Source organism: Cannabis sativa, chromosome 1 (genome assembly GCF_029168945.1).
Source record: "Cannabis sativa cultivar Pink pepper isolate KNU-18-1 chromosome 1, ASM2916894v1, whole genome shotgun sequence".
NCBI lineage: Eukaryota > Viridiplantae > Streptophyta > Magnoliopsida > Rosales > Cannabaceae > Cannabis > Cannabis sativa.
Window position 1 is genome coordinate 40320061 of NC_083601.1, and position 19348 is coordinate 40339408.

General features: G+C 33.5%; 4 protein-coding genes and 1 non-coding gene across 6 annotated transcripts; 2 read left to right on the plus strand and 3 right to left on the minus strand.

Annotated features, from left to right (window-relative positions):
• The first annotated feature begins 293 nt into the window (after positions 1-293).
• Positions 294-5103, plus strand: LOC115707501 (protein MODIFIED TRANSPORT TO THE VACUOLE 1). The gene is made up of 5 exons (XM_030635494.2): positions 294-917; positions 1466-2212; positions 2408-2563; positions 3337-4278; positions 4458-5103. The coding sequence occupies exons 1-5, from the start codon at positions 711-713 to the stop codon at positions 4497-4499; spliced, it is 2094 nt and encodes a 697-aa protein (XP_030491354.2). The 5' UTR covers positions 294-710; the 3' UTR covers positions 4500-5103.
• LOC115707500 (uncharacterized) lies at positions 5094-9293 on the minus strand. Its single transcript, XM_030635493.2, has 14 exons — positions 9117-9293; positions 8527-8911; positions 8305-8396; positions 7990-8148; positions 7463-7796; positions 7192-7310; positions 7039-7111; positions 6747-6970; positions 6585-6641; positions 6321-6492; positions 6128-6247; positions 5868-6038; positions 5709-5768; positions 5094-5600 (listed from the first exon to the last, which is right to left on the minus strand). Exons 1-14 carry the CDS (start codon positions 9158-9160, stop codon positions 5484-5486), a joined length of 2127 nt encoding a protein of 708 aa, XP_030491353.2. The 5' UTR covers positions 9161-9293; the 3' UTR covers positions 5094-5483.
• A 906-nt stretch (positions 9294-10199) lies between these two features.
• LOC115704729 (uncharacterized) lies at positions 10200-11819 on the minus strand. Its single transcript, XM_030631937.2, has 4 exons — positions 11679-11819; positions 11107-11195; positions 10809-10906; positions 10200-10484 (listed from the first exon to the last, which is right to left on the minus strand). Exons 1-4 carry the CDS (start codon positions 11686-11688, stop codon positions 10379-10381), a joined length of 303 nt encoding a protein of 100 aa, XP_030487797.2. The 5' UTR covers positions 11689-11819; the 3' UTR covers positions 10200-10378.
• A 1049-nt stretch (positions 11820-12868) lies between these two features.
• Positions 12869-12951, plus strand: LOC115708529 (small nucleolar RNA SNORD36). Its single transcript, XR_004010021.1, has one exon. It is a non-coding gene; the product is annotated as a small nucleolar RNA SNORD36 (small nucleolar RNA).
• A 218-nt stretch (positions 12952-13169) lies between these two features.
• LOC115704943 (uncharacterized) lies at positions 13170-15750 on the minus strand. Of its 2 annotated transcripts, none has more exons than XM_061108358.1 (9): positions 15530-15750; positions 14976-15052; positions 14591-14819; positions 14339-14493; positions 14178-14223; positions 13995-14086; positions 13804-13888; positions 13674-13730; positions 13170-13581 (listed from the first exon to the last, which is right to left on the minus strand). In XM_061108358.1, the coding sequence occupies exons 1-9, from the start codon at positions 15662-15664 to the stop codon at positions 13450-13452; spliced, it is 1008 nt and encodes a 335-aa protein (XP_060964341.1). In that variant the 5' UTR covers positions 15665-15750; the 3' UTR covers positions 13170-13449. The 2 variants fall into 2 exon arrangements, with proteins under 2 accessions (XP_060964341.1, XP_030488021.2); XM_030632161.2 differs by having other exon boundaries at positions 13804-13900; positions 15530-15749.
• Between the last annotated feature and the right edge of the window lie 3598 nt (positions 15751-19348).

Below are 19348 nucleotides of genomic sequence, written 5' to 3' on the forward strand. Positions count from 1 at the left end.
AATAATATGGTTTTGCCGCTTGGGGGAGTGGGGATGGATTGTCGAAAGTTTTTATCTATTTTAAATAATATTTTTTTTATTTTTTATTAAACGATCTGACTGTTCACAGCTTTGCTAAAGTGTCATATTCTTTTCTAAATCGAATTTCGAGTAAAAAAGATGTTCCTATTGAATTACAATCTTATTTTTAATTGATTTAGAAATTAGTAAAATTCTTGCATTCAAAAAATTATAATTTAATCGGACCTTTCCCAAAACTAATTAACAAATAAAATTGTAAAGCTGTGCTAACAATACGAGTAGGTGACGGTGAATCAGGCACAGTCTGACCTGTCTTCTCTCTTCAACCAAACCCAACTGCCCGTATTAGCGCGAAGCCAATCTAAGCCAAGCCACTTAGCCACCTCTCCTCTTTGGTCTTATTCTCACTCTCAAACTTCTCTCATTAAAGCCTTCATCTTCCCCCATTTCATCCCGTACCTTATACTTTAATTCCATCAATTGACAACCGCTAAATTATCCAATACTTTGAACTTCTAGGGTCATCGATTCAATCAAATCATCTTTCTCCGCGAAAACCATCACCGGACCGATCCTGATTGGGCTTCATTTAGTTTTAGGTTCAATTGGATCGGTTCCGTTCTCAGCTCTACGTAATAGCGGAATCCTGCAAATTATAGCTTCAATTTTAGGTTTTGTATTTGGGATAAATGGATACGAGTCGAAGAGCGGTGGAATCGTACTGGAGGTCGCGTATGATCGATGGAGCAACCTCCGATGAAGACAAGGTCACACCCGTGTACAAATTGGAAGAAATTTGTGAACTTCTGCGGTCCTCGCATGGCAGTATTGTAAAGGAGGTTTCTGAGTTTATATTGAAACGACTTGACCATAAGAGTCCAATTGTTAAGCAGAAGGTATAATTTTTTTTTCTTCTCTTTATGGGTTTCTATTGAGCTTGGAGTATAATAGATCTGAAAGTTCCCGAATTGGGTTACAGTTGAATTTTGATTGTTGAGTAAATGGAGGACAACGAGTGGAAGTTTCATAACTGATTTTTTTTCTTTGTTACTGAATTTGAAAAGCTCTTGTCTGTTGGCAAGTACAAATTTTCTAAATTGATGCTTAAGATAACACGATGATTTTGATATTGACTATGATGTGGTGCAAAATTTAAGTTCTTTAAAACGAATAAAAAATGTAAACCTTAGCTTTATATTAAATTGGATCAATCCATCTATTGTTTATTTTTCAATAGTAACTTTGCATGTAAATTTTGATCTTCATTGCTTGGCACGATTAGGACAGAAATTGAAACCATGGAATCATAGTTTATAGGTTAATCTGTAGCTTAAGGAGCAAGCATTCAGCTACTGTACAGGAGAGATGTTCAGAAATTCATTATAAAAGTTGGATTTTTCTTTATTAACATGATAATGCTGGTTTTTGCTCGAATCTTTTGCAGGCTCTTAGGTTGATAAAATATTCGGTGGGGAAATCTGGCACGGAGTTTAGGAGAGAAATGCAAAGACACTCTGTTGCTGTGCGGCAGTTATTTCACTACAAGGGGCAGTTGGATCCTTTGAAAGGGGATGCACTTAACAAAGCTGTGCGAGACACTGCTCATGAAACCATCTCTGCCATCTTTTCAGAGGAAAATAAGCCAGCTCCTGTTGAAGATCGGAATAGAAGAATCCAAGGTTTCGGAAATAAAAACTATGAAATGCCATCGGACGATAAGAAATCATTTCTCAGTGAGGTAGTTGGTATTGGAAGTGCATCTATCAAGCAGGGTATAAGTAGCTTCACACAAAGTAACTCGATGAGAAAGAATGACAACGGAAACTACAAGAGCCCAACTCTCCATAGGTCATTGACAAGAGAATCAGAGTATACGGAAAGATATGAACCAGTTCAATTGCGCAATGAGGCTCAGGGAAGTTCTGGATATACAAGAAGTGTGGCCAGTGGACCTTGGAATCAAGATTCAGGATCAAGTAACACTGAAATGACCAATGGGAATTCATCTTCAAGTCACTCTGAAAGTAAGACTCCCGAGGAGAGACTGTTGGAGACTATTGTAACGTCAGGTGGTGTAAGATTACAACCTACTCGGGATGCCATTCAGGTTTTCCTAGGGGAGGCCGCAAAGTTGAATGGATTAGCTTTAAGCCATGCTCTTGAATTTAAGCTTCAATCCCCAATGTGGCAGGTATGCAGTGCTGCGGTTTATACTTCTCTGTTGTTTATAAGTATAATCTATGATTTATTTATTTTCTTTTGGAATATGGTTGCAGCATTCGAAGCTTTATTTGTAGAAATGTAAGAATTTATCTTTGTTTGGCTGCACTGTTTCGTTATAAAGTTTTAAGGTATCTTCTCTGTTTTATTCGTTTTATTCATTCAGGTTCGCATGAAAGCTGTATGTGTCCTCGAGTCAATTTTGAGGAAAAAAGATGATGAACCATTTACAGTTGTTGCATCATATTTTGGTGAAAACATAGATGCTGTTGTGAAATGCTCCGAGTCTCCCCAAGCTTCCCTGAGGGAAAGGGCAAACAAGGTGCAATTTTTTTTTTTTATATAAATAGTAATTATTTGATTAGTATAAATAACTTCTGGGAAGCAATACTCAATTTTCCCAGAGGCGGCATGGAGTACCTAAATGCTTATTCATTTGTGTTACTATAGACGTAATCTAGCTATTAGAGAATATTACGAGTGTTTTGTAAAAATAGCTTTTAAGAATTTTTTATTAGCAAAATAGCTTTACAAACAATTTTATTAGCAAAATAATCTTGTATAGTCACAAAAACGACCATAAATTACACTATGTGATCATAAACGATCATTATGTTGCAGAACGACCATAGATTTACACTATGCGACCATGATGGTCGCATAGAGTAAATTAAGTGAGGTTATTTTGCAAATTTTAGTATTTCATATTGTTAGTTTGACAAATTTCACTAATATTAACTTCAGTAATTGCATATTCTCTTTCTTCAATCTTCACATTTCTTTAGATTAAAGGCCGTTTTCTTTTCTTTCCGGAAGAGGCTATTTGATGAAATGTTATTTACACGCTTATTTGTAATATTGCTATTATTTTGTTTTGTTTTGATTGTTTTTTTTTTTTTTTTTTAAAAAAAAAAGGTTTATTGTGGCCTTTATAAGATATAAGTCTTTTCTTTTACTCTGAGTCGGTGCTCTTTATTTTATGTTTTAATGCTCCTAGGTGTTGGGGCATTATTATTATTTTATCCTTTTAGCTTTCTGAGCTAGAATATTTGTTAGGTTTTATGGTTGCATAAAGTTTAGTGTCTTGGGTGACAGGTTTTGAGCTTCCTGGGTGGCGAACAGACAGGCAGTACTATAAGTGTGTCTGAAAAGCATGTGAAGGCTGAAGCCGTTACTGCTGTCCAAATGCCTGACTTGATAGACACTGGTGACCAAGATGATTACCAAGGAACACACAATTCAGAAGAGAAGCAAAATGACCCAATTATCACGAATATGTCAACAACAACACCCCCACTAATTGATGATTTATTCGGGGATAGTTTCAGCAATGCTGTCAGCACTAGTGAACTGATAAATGATGATGACCCCTTCGCAGATGTTTCATTTCACTCAAGTGAGAGTAAAGAACCTGCAGATGATCTCTTTTCTGGGCTGTCTGTTGACAGTAAGGAGGATGTTACTGCAAATCATTCAGCAAATAAAACTGCCACTGAATTATTTGATATTTTTGGATCTGATTCTGGAATTACAATGGAGCAGCAAAACCAGAAGAAAGACGTTGATGATTTAATGAGTGGTTTGTCCTTTAATGAAAATGGCTCAAAGGCAGAGCAAAAGGAAAGCTCTTCTGGGTTACTTTCTCAAGCTTTATTCTCAGATACAAAAAGTCATCTCAGTCAGCAGGTCACTAATGATATGACTGGTGTTCTTGGTCCTCAATCTTTAGGGATGAATGCTAATTTTATGTTCCCTCAGGGTGCTATGCCGTACAATATGCCACCAGGGTTTATGTATAATCAAGCGCTTCCTTCTCAACAGATAAATTATGCTGCTATGGGAAATCTCTTTGCACAACAGCTAGCCCTCCAACAGCTTGGGCATCTAAATGCTCAAAACTCTGGCGTTGTTCAGGTTGCTGGAACGACAGTAGGTGCACTACCTGACATATTCCAACCAAATTTTCCAGGTCCAGCTGCTAATCCAATAGTGAACAGTTCAAAGAAAGAAGACACAAAGGCATTCGATTTTATCTCTGTAAGTTGATTCTTATTCTTGTTTTTATAGTTATGTCTACTGCATGATTTTAATTGTAAGCTTTGGAATGGGAAGTGATTTTATGTATACCGTGTCATTGATTACCGCTATAATGTGTATATATCTCTATTGGCTCTATTATGGGAAACCTTACCAATTTTTCATGACTTGTCTTCCAGGACCATATTGCAGCTGCTCGCGATCCAAAGAGATTTGTGTAACTCCTCAAATGAAAGCCAGAAATATGGATATGGGTATTTTGAAGGATGAGTTATAAGAAGTGTATTTTCTTGAGATGGATGAGTTCAAATATTCTTTTACAATAAATGGAACATTTGCACAGATATTACCCCACTTGTTTCCATGTAAATTGTGTCCAAATTGATAAGATGGTTAAACGTCCAGGAGCTTAGATGAAAGATGGTGGGAATGGTTAAGAATATTGTCCATTTTCAAGATCGAACAAGGAAAAGAATGTTGTGTAGTTACTTTTTTCCGATTTCCAAATCTGTAATGCAGGCACCAATTTCATGGCTATTTCTTTTTTTCTTTTTTTTTTGCCAAGACTCCTGGATTGATTTTGTCTTTCGTTTTCTTTGAAGAGTTTTTGTACTTTGATTTCTCCAATCCACGAGAAGTACTCGTGGAACGTTTCTCCGAACACAGTTTTGGTTAGCGGGGTGGGGAAAGAAAACAGCAGGCTTTTATTGTCAAGCTTTTATACTTTAATAATTTATGGATTTGTATAGTGATAATGGCTTAGATATTGCTGTCTTTGTCTGTTTTGAATGTCTCTGCTTAAACAATACAAGATAAATCGTCAAATGCCACTCTTCATTTATTTATTTGTTTATTTTTACAAAGGGTTTGAAATTATAAATCAGTTCTTTAACAGATTGAATATAGCAACATATAGAGGCATTAGCCAAAATAACTTGTACATCTTCCACCCGCCTGACCTCTTTAATTTCCAAACATCAACCGGAAATGGTTTCGAGAACGGGCCTTCAACCTTTAGACCAACCTAGAAAGTTGATATTATTTGTTCTTGTTTTGAGAAAATGTCCCATGTGCTAGTAAAACCACGCACATATGTAAACCCCTTTCAAAAGGGGCATAATGCACAAAGTAATAGAAAGCATAATCAGCTTGTCAAAATGGAAGCTGTGTTAAACGTTCAAAATCAGCCTGAAACAGTTGTTATCTTATGATATCTTGGAGGAAGGATCATCAGGGTTGCTTCTTATCCTTACTTCCATCTTCTTAGTTCTCTTTAGTTGTTTCACAACATCCAGTCTCTCCGAAGAATAAGGTGAAGGGATCTATAGGCAGAATTTTCTTTTTTAATAAAAATTTAATGCAAAAGCAAAGAAAAAGAAAAATTTGTTTGAAATCATACAAACAATGGGAAAGGTGATAAAAAAAATTACCAAGGATGGCATGTACTTTTTGATTGCTGCTAGCATGGCAGCGTGACCTACAGCTGATACCTTGTCACAGAAAAAGAAGAAAGCAATTTGCGTGCATTTGATTCATATCAGTAAATGGCATGGCACTAGCAAAATCAAGGCAATGTTATGAGAGCTTACTGGAAGTAGCATTAGAATTGTAATTGGTACAAGTGAGGCCATGTCATTAAGCGTTCTTTTCAATTTATTGTTCTCTCTCCTTGTAATCTTGTATCCGCTCAATTGTTTGAACAACAGCTCCAAAACACTCTTAATGTCTACAAACAGCAAGCGAGTGCCCATCCATATATCCTTCAAAGCAGTTCAGTTTTGAAGATTAGCATCTGCAGATTACGGAAAAATATCCATAATGACTGTGATTGGGGACTTAATGGCCTTACAGAGCTAGCAGATGCCAACTTGGTGCTGTACTTTTTTATTAAACTCTTATGAATAGGACTTGGTTTCACAGTATTCTCCTCTGTAGAATTTGATGTTTCGGATCCTGGTGAGCAAGTACCCTGCCACTGACAATAGTTAGAGCCAAAAAAGATATACCAGTAAATTATAAAAGATCTCTTCAAAAAGCTATACCTTTGTTAGTCTAACACCATGCAAAGTCTCTTCATTTGGACGCCCGTTCGCAACTAAGTTACTATGGATTTGTCGAGAATCCATGGTTAGAGAAGTCTTGGTTGTACCAATGGCTTTCATTGATGGGAGTGCAGGATCATAAACACTACTTTCTATAGTTCTTAGAAATTCACTGGTTCAGAATATCAAAACAAAATAAATATTTCATTCTTGTGCAATCCATTTAAAATCTGAGCAACTTATGAATGGAAATAGACAAATTACCTTGATTTACCATAAACAGCCCAGTAGTCTTCCAAACAAAAGGCTAACAGGGCCTGACTGAAAATTTGATGATAACCTAACTTTAAAGCTGATTGATAAATTTAGTAAAACTAAACATTTACCATATAGTTTTCTGCAATAAGAAGGTACTAAAAAACTTACCTCTGCAACAAGAATGATAACAAATCAGAGTCCAAGAGCTGTTGAGTTGAACGAGTGAAGTGAGCAAATCCTGAGTAAACATCATAGCACGCAGCAAAAACTGTGGACAGAACAATCTCTTTTTCTGCTTGGAGGACATGTTGCTTGGATCTTCGTCTCTCTTGACTGCTTACTGAAGGAAATGGAGCATAAAAATCAAGCCACCCAATTTCATCAGTAACTACCTGTAAATATTTCTAAGATTAGGATGTGTAGAATTCATTGAATTAAAAGGGGGAGAATAGAGATGCACCTCCATGAAGGACTGATACATGGATATGTTAGAAAATTCTGGATATATAAATATGCTACCGCACTCCAAGTAGCTGCAAGAAAACCATTAAAATCTAGAGGTTTTTTTAATAGTTGATCCATTCAGAATTCAGCAATGATGAATGGTATATACCTGAGCAAGTCCTTAACTGGCTCATCAAGATCCTTTATACCCATTCTTGATAAGAATAATCTAGTCCTCCCTCCAAGATATGCAAAAAGTCCTAAAGTAGCCAAAGTATCTGCTTGAACCTACCAATGCATTAGATAAACCCAACAACATCAATGATTCATATATCAAATATAGAACCTTTTATAACAAATTTATAAGCAGAAAAGTTTAACAATAAAAACACTGGTCATTGAGATTAGAATAGTGGAAGAATGATTTCATGATAATTGACCTTGTCAGGGAATGTCCCTGTTGAAATAACGGTTACTTCGTGGAATGCAACTGAGAGTTTCTTCTGAGCCAATCCAATCCAAAATTCTAGCTCTTCACTTTTCTTACTTGGAAAGACCTTTTTACCAAAATGGGACAAGAAATCTAACTCAAACCCTGCCTCAGTAGCTAATTGATGCAATTTTTCCACGGATACAAAGCTGTGTGCAAGATCCATGAGCTCAACCATTACATCCTCAACAGAAAACGTAGACGAAGGACAAGAGACACGCCTAGGACCCAATTTCCCCACTGCAGTACAGCAGCTGATAGCCACAACCATCCCTGCGACACCACTGAACACTTCTGTGTTTAGGCTTTACTCGTAATGGTAAAATGACATGAAATCTCAAATGCACTATCAACAAACACTTTGCAATCCATTAATACACTAATATTTGCTTTCACATGTTAATGATTTGATAGTGAAGTGGGGGATAATCTAAGTAACAAATAGTAACTAAGAACTGAAAAATGATAAAAGCAAACCTTCCAGCATACTCCATGGACCACTTTTTTAACAAAGGGATGAAAAATGCTGTTACATGCGGCAGTTCAACGTCCCTAAACCATTCTCCGAGTTCAGAATGCCTGGCATTCAATTGATTTTCGATGTACTCGCAAATCAAATCAATCTTTGGTGTCAAGCTGAATCAGATGAAAGAACAAAGATCAAATCTATCTAGTGTATACTACTCCCCATATGGAGATAAATATGTTAGTCTAATTCAAATATGCAAAATTAAGTTCTTGAGATTTAAAAAAAGTCTAAAACCATAGTGCAGTTATGACATTCTTACTTACATTTCTTTTACAGGGGAAAGGTTACAACGGCGTTCCTGGGAGAGAAGAACTTCTACTTCAATTGCTGTCTTCAACAGAGCATAAATAGCAACCTGGGAAGCCACAATATGGTAATTAAGGATTCATGATTTGATTTGATTTCAGTTCCACATGATTACAATCCAATCCATTGTAAGATGGCATCAAAATCAAAGTGAATAGTATATTGAAATATCAATTTACCAGATAAGAAATCCGCTTATGCCATTCGTGTACATCCTTACCAACCCAGGCCATGGCAAGCTCAGGGCCAGTTCCAGTCAATTTGAGGGATTCAACTGCAAGGGAGAAGCTTCTAGCTGATTCATGTAATACCCACACAAGACAGTCAACCCGATTAAATTCGATTTCACCACCACACTGAGTTTCAGCCTCAGCCTCTGGATCACAACTCTCACTATTGGTTTCAGCATAATAAGCAGTAGCTGGAGATGAAAACTGCTTGTGACATCTAACCAACTCAAACAAGACATTATTTCTTACAAGCCTACACTTTTTTTGTTCCTTTGATCTACAGCTTGAAGATAGAGCTGAATTCTGTTTCCTGTTCCCTGATCTAATACATTTTCTGCCACATTCAAAAAAAAAACAAAGAGGTCAAACTCCAAAAGAAATAGTTTAATTAGTTCTTTAAGAACATATATTAGTTCAATGAATCAATCATGTTTGAGACACATCAAAATGACATAGGATACATAGGAAGGAGAGAGAGAGAGAGAGAGAGAGAGAGAGAGAGAGAGAGAGAGAGAGAGAGAGAGAGAGAGAGAGCTTACGAGGGATAGAAGTGGGTAATTTGCAGAGACAAATGGAAAGCCATAAAAAATGGAAAAGAAGAAATAGAAGAAAATGTGAGCCATTTAACTCAGGCTTGAGCGTAACCATCGAGGTGCACACACTCACACTCACACGTCTAGAGAGAGAGAGAAAAGGCAAAGGTTTTTATTAATACTATTATAATAATAATAAAGAGTTGGCAATGGATATTAATATAATATAATAATGACAGTATATAATATATACATTATAGTTATTTACTGTCTTAGGGTTTATCTCCCGCCACTCCAGCTGTCTTGTCTTCTTAGTTCTTGGACAGTTTGCTTCTCAACTCTGAATTTCAAATCATACGATACGAGGAGGACTAGTTATTTACAGCACACATGATTATTAATATTATTTACTACTACTACTGCCACATTTTGTCGTAAAAAAAAAATAGAAGAGAAACTTAAGATTGAAGTAACAGATGTTTTTTTTTTCTTTTTTTCCATTTAAGTAAAGTAATTTTGTTTTGGTTGATACCTTGTTGGGTGGGAATTAATTGTTAAAATAACATCATGGGGTCGTTTCTTTTCTTTTCTTGTTGTCTTGTCTCATTATTAGTAACAAGGGGACTTGGTCTTATTTTACTGAGAAAACAATATGCACATCCACTCCGAATCAGAGGGTAGACAGGTCTTTGAATGTAAAATTCATTACTTGGGCAATCTAGGCGACGCTATGAATTATGATGGTGGGGTTATAATTAATTAAAATTAGTTTGGAGTTGTTGGACAGAGTGGAGGCATTGAGTTGTATTCACTATTCAATGCAAAAAATCTTTCACTACTTGCCACTTGGGGAGTTGAGAGGCTTATCTTGTTAACGAGGAGAGGAGGACTCTTTAACGTATAATAAAAAATCAATAATTTAATTTTATCAGTACCCATTAGAATTGAAATAGCCTTTCCTTTTCCTCCTCTTCTGAAAAGCAAAAGATAAACAATTTTAGAATATTATTCCAGTGCTTTAATTCCATTAGGACCATTACTCGTTACTTTCCATTACCCCAACCAAACGTGGCCTAAAAGTATACTCAGTTTTCTTACTCTAATTATGCCTAAAATTATAAGACATGTGATAAAAATTATATTTTGTAATCTTTACAAGACAACCCATAACACAGAAGGTATCATTTATATTAAAGATACATTTGGAATGAAGACTCAAGAATTAAGGGGGTAAAAATAATTTCTATGGTCATTTTCCAGAAAAATTGTTAGCTCTGGCCATCAATTCTCTCAGTGGCTTTCTCTTTAGACCCTTCTGTGTCACCATCCTTTCCAAATCCAAGTTCAGACATGTCCTGTTTTGCCATCAAATTCCTGCAAGATGTAAAATAAAATATCATGACATGTATAATTGTAATAAGTCCTACACAATAACTCAAGAAAAAAGAAGGTTTGAGTTCCACATCAAAACATCCATTACTAGAATAGGAAATAACACAAGAAATGAGTGTTAAGTTTCTAAAGTAGATCGTTTGTGTCAGCAAAAGTGACAAGATGGTGCTTAGCAACTTTGCTAATAATGAAATTATCCACTTAACAGGCCTAAGACTAATACTCAAAGTCAAAATGAAGGGCGATAGGGTCTACAACTAGCTATTGAAAAATATCAACATAGCACACTGAAAACAACAAACTCACTTCTCCATTCGACATTCGAGGTACTTTTTTGAGAAGCTTCTGCATTTATCAGAATGATGGCCTAGAGATTTAAGGCAGCTAAGATATTCTTTCTTTTCCTGGAAAAAGAGATTTATAAGGCAGTTGAGCGTTAACAAAAATTAAGGCAAGTAAGGGACACAGATGTACAATTTTTTTCTAATATATAGCCTCGAGTTGTGACACAGAGGAACTATTTGAAGAACTTGTGTTTTTTTCATACTCAGAGAGCAAAATAGTGAAATAATTTCAATTGGGAAAAATGAAGAGGCACCATTACCAAGTCACACAAATGCATATGATCCAAAGGGAAAACTCCTTTCTCTGGAGGTACTGGTCTCAGTCCCCTATTTCCACCAAAGGCACCACCTACAAGAAATAACATTTATCCAAATTTGACACAACATTATTTAAGATTGACCTAAACTTTCGTTCTACAACCAAACAAAAATTTTGGTGATCTCAAATAAAAACAAAAGTAAAACAATCGTCTTGTAAGCCATGAGCGTCAAAGTTAACAACCCATTAATCCCCTTTTACCAATCAAGTTCAGAGACATCGTAGGATATGATTTCAAGAACTGTCCTTTACAATAACATAGAAGACATTGAAACAATATAAGTGGTTTCAATTTTGGATTCATCCATAAAAATCATAAAATCAATTAACAACATTTTCTGCTTTGTTTCATGTTCACAAGTTTTGAGATTAACCCAAAACAATCACAGGAGACTCTTCTCCTTTAAGACACCGATTCTCACAGAAAATTAGCCAAATTAAAGTTGAGAAGAAGAAAGAAAAAACCTAAAATATGATAATAATATATAATCAACGCTGAGAGGGAGAGAGAACCTGCACTCATTTTGAAGCCTTGTTGATAAATGATCCACAATCTGAGATTCAATATACAAGATTCGCCATAAGTGAGCTTTCAGGCAACTGAGAGAAATTGCACTTTCAGTTTCAGGTCTTGCAATGGTCGAGTGAAAAAAATAAATAAAAAACTCAAAATGGTATACTTAAACGATGTCGTTTAGATGAATAATGGTGTCGTTTAGATGAATGCTAGACTTAAACGATGTCGTTTAGCTTCAAAAAGACGATGACGTTAAGAAGATTAATAACGCTTTATTTTTAGAGTAAATTGCGACATAAATACCTAATCTTTTCGATTTTATACACTTAAATACCTAATGTTTATTTTTGGTGGCAAAAATACCCAATGTTACAATTCTCTTACACCGTTACTACCACTTCCGTTATTAACTCATAAATATATATAGACACGTGCAGGGCCCAAATACATTATATTTATTTATTTTATTTTAAAATTTAATATTCTTAATATAAAAAATTAAATATTATTTATTTTTTTAAAAAAAATAAGAGAGATGCAATACTAAATTACCATAGCTGAGTGAATCAGTATAGTATATAGAACATGATTATCGAATTGAAGTACTAATATCATGTGAAAATTGTTAATGAGAACACGATTTTTTTTTAACAAATAACATTTAGTTTCTGATATTAAGAATTTTAAGTTTTAAAATAAAATAAAAATAAATGTAATGTATCTGAACCCCTCACGTGTCCATATTTATGAGTTAACAGAAGTGGTAGTAACGGTGTAAGAGAATTGTAAAATTGGGTATTTTTGCCACCAAAAATAAACATTAGGTATTTAAGTGTATAAAATTGAAAACATTAGGTATTTATGCCGCAATTTACCCTTATTTTTATATATTTTTATTTAACTGAGAAACGGCGTCGTACTATGAAATAACTCAAATTAGGGTTTAACCCTTGCCTATAAATAGGTTGCCTTTGGCTTTAGTTCACTTCACTAAGTACAGCGGTCTCTTCCATCGGCCTCTTAAGTTCTGACCTAACCCTTCCTTCTAGTCTATTTTTTAGTTCTCTCTTGCGCCTTTTCTAATCGTAGGGGCTTCTGTTCTACTTTTTCATGGTTGATTTCCTTTCATATTTATTTGCCTATCTACTTATTGTTTTCTTTTTCTTTCATAAGAAACTAAAGATCTGAGCATATGATGAGAAAAATTGGTATTGAGTTCTGACCTATACATGGAGCTTCCAAATTCGAGCTTTTTAAAACTGATGCTCAGATTCTTTATTTCCCCTTTTATGGTTTCTTTCTAATTGTTTTTATATGATTAGGTTATGTTTTCTCACTTCTCTTTTATATCTTGATATATTTTCATATTTTGGTTCCCAGTATTTTCATCTATTTTATGTTTGATATTTCCTTTTTCTTTTCAATGTTTAAAAAATCACATAAACCTAAGGATAACTATCATATAATTGCTTGGTGCTCTGTAAATATAATTATAAAATAAAGTAGATCAATAATGCGAACTAGTATTTACAATTTTTTTCTCTATATTTCGTCGGATTATACAATGCCTCGTGTCGTATGTCATTGTTACATGTAGTACACAAAATAATTAAAGAGATTTAGAATCCTCTGTCAGGTTTTTCTCTGTTGTAGTCGTAATTTTAACATTAAATACATATTGGGCTTTCTTTTCTTCGTGCCTTGAAATTGAATGCAACTTTTGACAAGTGTATAATGAAATTGTATATTATCTCGCCTCAAAATTTTCTACTGCTGTTGAGCTTGTGGTAAAGGAAGAGAACTCGCTATTGCGACTGGAGTATGTTTATGCAATGCATGAGGCTGTTGAATTATTACAATGACTGGATCTTTGCTCTTCTCATCATAGGTTGAAGTTGCCTGAAGTAATATAAATTAATCCACCCTTTAGTAATCTCAATATACGAAATAAGTAATATATGACTATGAACATAGGGAAAAACCTTTCTTACCACACCAATATGCCATTCATGGCATCTAAAATCCTTAAACGTTGCAGCATCCATTTCCTGCAGTGGCGTGATGTTAGAATCGTAAAACTTGTAGAACTATTGCAAATCAGAACCTATTAAGAATTCTTACTATGCTATATATTGGAGGGACTATGGTCTCCCCTTTTGATTTTAGAGTTGGCATGACTGAAAACCGTGGTGCCAAATCTTGTGACCTGAAAGTCCACCTACAAGAGAGGTTTAGTTATGTAGGTTACTTACTAAACTTGGTTGGTACATTTATGTGAATGGAATATGTTCAGTATCAAAATATATGCATACCCTATGTAAACAAGGATGCATAGCTGAGCCCATTCTCGGACTAGCAAGCGAATCCAGTAATTTTCGGACGAGTCATCGAAATTAATATATATCTGAAAACCAGAGTATCCTTCTTGTAAGTAATGAAGATGGTAAATATTGTATTTTGACTCTCTAAAGTAGAGAAAATTCCTAGTGCCTTACCACTGCCTCAGCCATCGCTACAATCTGCATTGCACCTTGAAATTTCCTATACAAACCGTACCGAAAACACAACATCAAGGTAAGTTTTAACTTTATAAAAGTGGTTACAATTAGTTGGATATAATGCAGAAATATCCAATGTAAATTGGGGTAATACGTACTTAAACATGATGTACTTAGTGTATACTGCATCATGCATTGCTTGAACATCTTCGTCCTCGATATAACTAAGTTGATTCCTTAGAACTAACAGATTCTGAGATGTGTGGTGGAATATTACGTAGAAAGTAATTACATAATTCAGCAGCAGCAGAACCTAAATCACAAGCATTATTTAGTAACCAAATTAACGGTGCAGTATAAATTAAACAAAGTAGCAGTGAACAGAGGAATTCATCAATCAACATTCTTACAGAGAAATAAGGCACGGAAGCTCTATAACCAACAAGAGTAAGGTAAAATACGCAGCCAAGACTGGCAGTGGTACGCCTCTCAGTTACTGATAGACGCTCAGACATGATGCAATAGCCATGAGCAATAAGAAGGAAAGACACAAACGACGCCGTTTGGAATAACACTCCAGTTACATACACACCAAACGACATCCATAGTGAGCATATCTCGAGATGAAAGCATGAATACCTACATATAAATTTTACAGTTTAAACTTTAGAAACAAGAGAAGACAATCTTATAAAAGGAATGAAATATTTCCTTTCTCCGAGGATATAAAATGGAAGTATTTTTTATATTACATGCAATATCTATTCAAATTGAAAAGAGGAGAGCGTAGCGTACCAGAAGAGAAACGACAACGTAAGTTGCAAAGCTTTAATCAATGGAACAATTGCGAGTGTCCACTGCAAATTATTCGTCTGCTCTAGTTCAACCATAACATTACAAAATAAGAAATTAAACCAAACTCAGAATTTCTTTAGAACAAACAAATGGATGTCGTTATAGAATAATTCCAATGTAAGATCAGTTATCAAACAAATGAAACAAATACAAAAAAGAGATCAACAAAGAGATCAACTTGAATAATTTGCGAATCATAATTTAGAGCAATAAAAATGAAAAGAGTATCTCCAGAATTGATGAAAATACGATGTCGTTATAGAAATTCACACGAAAAAATGGATCAGTTGTTCGACGTAACATTTGGTTAAAGTAAAACAGAGTATTATTTTCCAGAGTTTTCTCTGAAACCGAATTACACGTCAAAGTTCTCTCAATGTATATAAAACCACACAATTTCTCATCTTAATCTCAACGCAAATCAGAAAACGCAATCAACCAAATCGAAAACAGATAAATAAACAAAAATAAGTAAAACTTTTGAAAAAGATGACCTGGAAATGGCGCTTTTTGTAGGTGTTGAAAGTCCAAGAACAAGCGGAGACAAGCCAAATAGAGAGAAAAGCCAAGTAAAGAGCAGGGAGTGGCCTGTAAGACTCGTCAATGCCAGTATCGTCGGAAGCATCCATTAATGTAAACAGAGGCTCTTTTGTGATTCAGAGAGAATAGAATTAGAAAGGCTTGGTCTTTGTCTTGTGTTTGTTTGAAAGAAAAGGCCTTTGTGGTCTCTTGCTTTATATACGCTGACACGTATCGAACGTGTCCGTTTGATTTGGGTTTTGAGAATTGACCATAAAGTCCCGCGAGTGTTGCGCAATTGTTATGGATAGAATGTATTTGAAAATTAATAAACAAGAAAATATGCCTCCTGAAATGACAAAAGTACCCCTCTTTATTTTCATTTATGTAAGAAAAGAGTGGTAAAATGTAAAGATGATGGGCCGAAGTGAAGTTGGTGGGCTAAAGCTCATGATCATGTCATACAAATTACTCCACTCCACTTTCTTATCTTATGGTCTCCTAATAATTAGCCTCATCAAAATATTGTTTTCCAATAATTTCTCAATATTAATATAATTATAATAATAAGGGCTTTGTAATACAAAATATTTATTGAAAATGGATTTGGAGGGCAGTTTAATTTTTAATCAGAACGTTTTGTTTTTGTGTTGTAAAATAGTTTAGAAGTCTTCCTATTCGAGCCTTTGTTCACCAAATCTACCATAAGGGAAAACAGGTTCAGTTGATAGCTTTGTGTACGTACATGATCATTCAGCAACTTTTAAAACAAAATTAGGTAGACAAAGCAACTGACTTTTGACTACTTATTAAGCCTTTCTTCATATTGAATTAATAGACATTAGACAATTTACAATAGGAAACTAATAAGAAAATTATAAAATTAAGATAAAATAGTACTAATAATAAACCCTTATGGTAGATGTGATTATATATTGTGAATGAAATTTTGGAGATGTGAATTTCAATTTTCAGAATTCAGAAATATTAGGTGAACAAACTCACTAACAAAATCTTCATTTCCTTCAATCCTACTCCACCAAATTAATTTATACTTCATATGGTCTTTTATAAAAGGAAATGACAAAATATAGAGCATCTTAATGATATTAATCGATTTAAACATTCAAAATATACCTATGTATGCAAAAATTATAGATGTAGAGAATTGAAAAAATTGCATCCATTTGACTAAATTCCCTTTTATATTTGAAATTATGAAATTCCACCCTCTATAATGAAATATCTATGTAAACTTTCCCTCAAGCTAAACCTTTCTCGAAATTAAAATACAAAAAGAAAGCAAATTCTTCTTATCAAACCTTAAACTTAATTTTGTTTAAGGAATTATTTATGTTTTTTCTTTTTTTTCCGCCATTTCTTGAAGTAAGTTTTTTTTCTTATCAAAGAGAAAGAAAAGTGCATTACAATTATTTTCTTTTTAATGCAAAATATTTTACGAGAAAATAATAGTTTTTACTTCTCTTATTGTGCAGTCAAAAAATTATTATAAATAGATCATATTAGTATTGTTATTTGTTACTAATTTGCAACGGTATTGACCATTTTCTTTCAAAATAATATTGAGTGCTTCTACAATACACCATATTAAAATGTACTGATGTAATTCCTAATTGTTTCAGTATCTATAAGAATTTTTTAGCCTATTTTTTTTCATAATCGTATATGTTTTAGTTATGTAAGACATCCTGCAAAATTTTGAGAAATTTAGAATAATTTATAATATAGAAATCAATATTCAAACCATCTATTTTACACGCGTATAAAATAAAAGTCACGTGTACAATAGACTCTTTGAACACTGTTTTCGACGTGTTAAGTTTTTTTCGAATTTCTCAAAATTTTATTAGATGTCTTAAATAAGTATAATGTATACTATCATAAAAAAAAAAATTGGACAAATTAGTTTTTTAGATACCGAAATAGATAAGGGTGCATCGATATACCCATTTTAAGGGGGTGTTTTGTAGAATTTTTCAATACTATATACGCAATTTTCGTATTTTTTTTACATATTATAATCAAAGTAAAAGATAGTTGCACACATTATAATATGAGCATTTCCTCATATATTTTAGTGCATGTTTGACATCATAACTAAAAAAATTGTTTTTTATTTTTAAAAACATAAAATTATTTTTTGAAAATAAATATGCTTGTTTGATTTTGTTTTTTGAAAACAGTTTTCAGAAAACAAAGTTACAAAAAAAAATAAGGAGCATGTTTGATATTGTTTCTGTTTTTGTTTTCAAAAAATTGTTTTTAGAAATGAGAACAAAAAATAGTTTTTGAAGTTTTTAAAAACAAGTCATGTGTTTGGTTAGTGTTTTTTAAAAACAATATTGACTAAAAGTGAATTGATTTTTAAAACAGAAAACAACATTTTGTTGTTTTCGAAATTCTTATTTTTTGTAACTTTGTTTTCTGAAACCTGTTTTCAAAAAATAAGGCCAAACAAGCCAAATTGTTTTCAAATAACAATTTTATGTTTTTAAAAACAAAAAACAATTTTTTAGTTATGATGCCAAACATGCACAAGAATTTTGAAAAAACACTTTTGTGAAAACAAAAAACAATACCAAACACGCTCTTAATTTTTTTTTGTTGTTTTTTTTTGTTTTGTTTTTGTTTTTTGTTTTTTTTTTTTTTTGGCTACTTTTATTATCTCTTTTTCATTTTCTACCACTTAATTGCCATATTTTTGTCTAAAAACGCTAGTAAATGATGATAGTGTTTTTAAAAAATAAAAAAAAAACAAAAACAAAAACAAAAATATCCATTTATAAGTAAATCAGATAATGTTTTTTTTTTTTTTAAGGAAAATGGTAAACTTTATTAGAACTTTCAACCATTACAATAGATAAAAGATCAGCAGGAGCAGTACTCTCACTGAAAATACGATCTGAATACAAACAAGAGCTACGAGCAAGACAGTGTGCAGCTTTGTTTACAGAACGTTTAACAAAATTAATAGTGACTAAAGGTAAGGAAGCCAACAATGTACGACAAGCAGACACATGTTGACCAAAAGGAGATGGAATGAATACCGAACCTCGAACTGCTTGAACAACAACCAAAGAATCAGTAAATCGGATAATGTTTATTACATGAAAATTGAAAATAACGTTGATAAAGCAAAATCATCGAAGAAAATAAGTCAATCAAGCCGTTTACAATAATAATATAAAAAATTCTAGCATCAACTCCAACTAAAAATTAAATAAGCCACCAGCTAAGAAGCGTCGTGTAAAGCGATTTACAATAAATGATAGCACTTTTAATAGTATCCATTTGATAAACCAAAATCAGTCGCTTAATTCCCAAATCGTTTGATAAAAAAAATAAAATAAAATCAATGAAAAGATTACAGCATCACAAAACTTTAAGAACATCTATATTTTGTTTTTCCATCGCTCAAAAGACACATTAGTAGAAACTGTTGCAACAAGTTTAACCTCATAACTTGAGCACTCAACCAATGTATAAGATACATAGCTGGAGAGCCATCGAAGAACAAAGGAGAAACAACAACTAAACAAAACAAAATAACAATTTAATGGAGAGCCATTGAAGAACAAAGGAGAAACAACAACGAAACAAAACAAAATAAAACCATGTCACATAAACAATATTAAAGCCCTTAAAGGCAAGTCACACAAACAAGACTAAAACAGTTAAAAACATATTACAGAAACAAGACTAATCGCAATAGCAAAAATCGAATGACAGTAGCAAAATACAACTTTAACCAAGCTACACCTATGCCCAAAGAA

Bases quoted from the DNA above. Each gene is read 5' to 3' on its own strand.
- LOC115707501 (XM_030635494.2), top strand. From the start codon at position 711: ATGGATACGAGTCGAAGAGCGGTGGAATCGTACTGGAGGTCGCGTATG. The intron at 918-1,465 runs GTATAATTTTTT...AATCTTTTGCAG, and splicing joins GTCCAATTGTTAAGCAGAAG to GCTCTTAGGTTGATAAAATA. The intron at 2,564-3,336 runs GTGCAATTTTTT...CTTGGGTGACAG, and splicing joins TGAGGGAAAGGGCAAACAAG to GTTTTGAGCTTCCTGGGTGG.
- LOC115707500 (XM_030635493.2), bottom strand. From the start codon at position 9,160: ATGGCTTTCCATTTGTCTCTGCAAATTACCCACTTCTATCCCTC. The intron at 6,971-7,038 runs GTGCATCTCTAT...AAATATTTACAG, and splicing joins TGTATCAGTCCTTCATGGAG to GTAGTTACTGATGAAATTGG. The intron at 5,769-5,867 runs GTAAGCTCTCAT...TTCTGTGACAAG, and splicing joins CAATTCTAATGCTACTTCCA to GTATCAGCTGTAGGTCACGC.
- LOC115704729 (XM_030631937.2), bottom strand. The intron at 10,907-11,106 runs GTAATGGTGCCT...CTCTTTTTCCAG, and splicing joins ATATGCATTTGTGTGACTTG to GAAAAGAAAGAATATCTTAG. The intron at 10,485-10,808 runs GTGAGTTTGTTG...TACATCTTGCAG, and splicing joins CTCGAATGTCGAATGGAGAA to GAATTTGATGGCAAAACAGG.
- LOC115704943 (XM_030632161.2), bottom strand. From the start codon at position 15,664: ATGGATGCTTCCGACGATACTGGCATTGACGAGTCTTACAGGCCACTC. The intron at 14,494-14,590 runs GTAAGAATGTTG...CTTGTGATTTAG, and splicing joins CTTCCGTGCCTTATTTCTCT to GTTCTGCTGCTGCTGAATTA. The intron at 13,582-13,673 runs GTAAGAAAGGTT...ATATTACTTCAG, and splicing joins ATGAATGGCATATTGGTGTG to GCAACTTCAACCTATGATGA.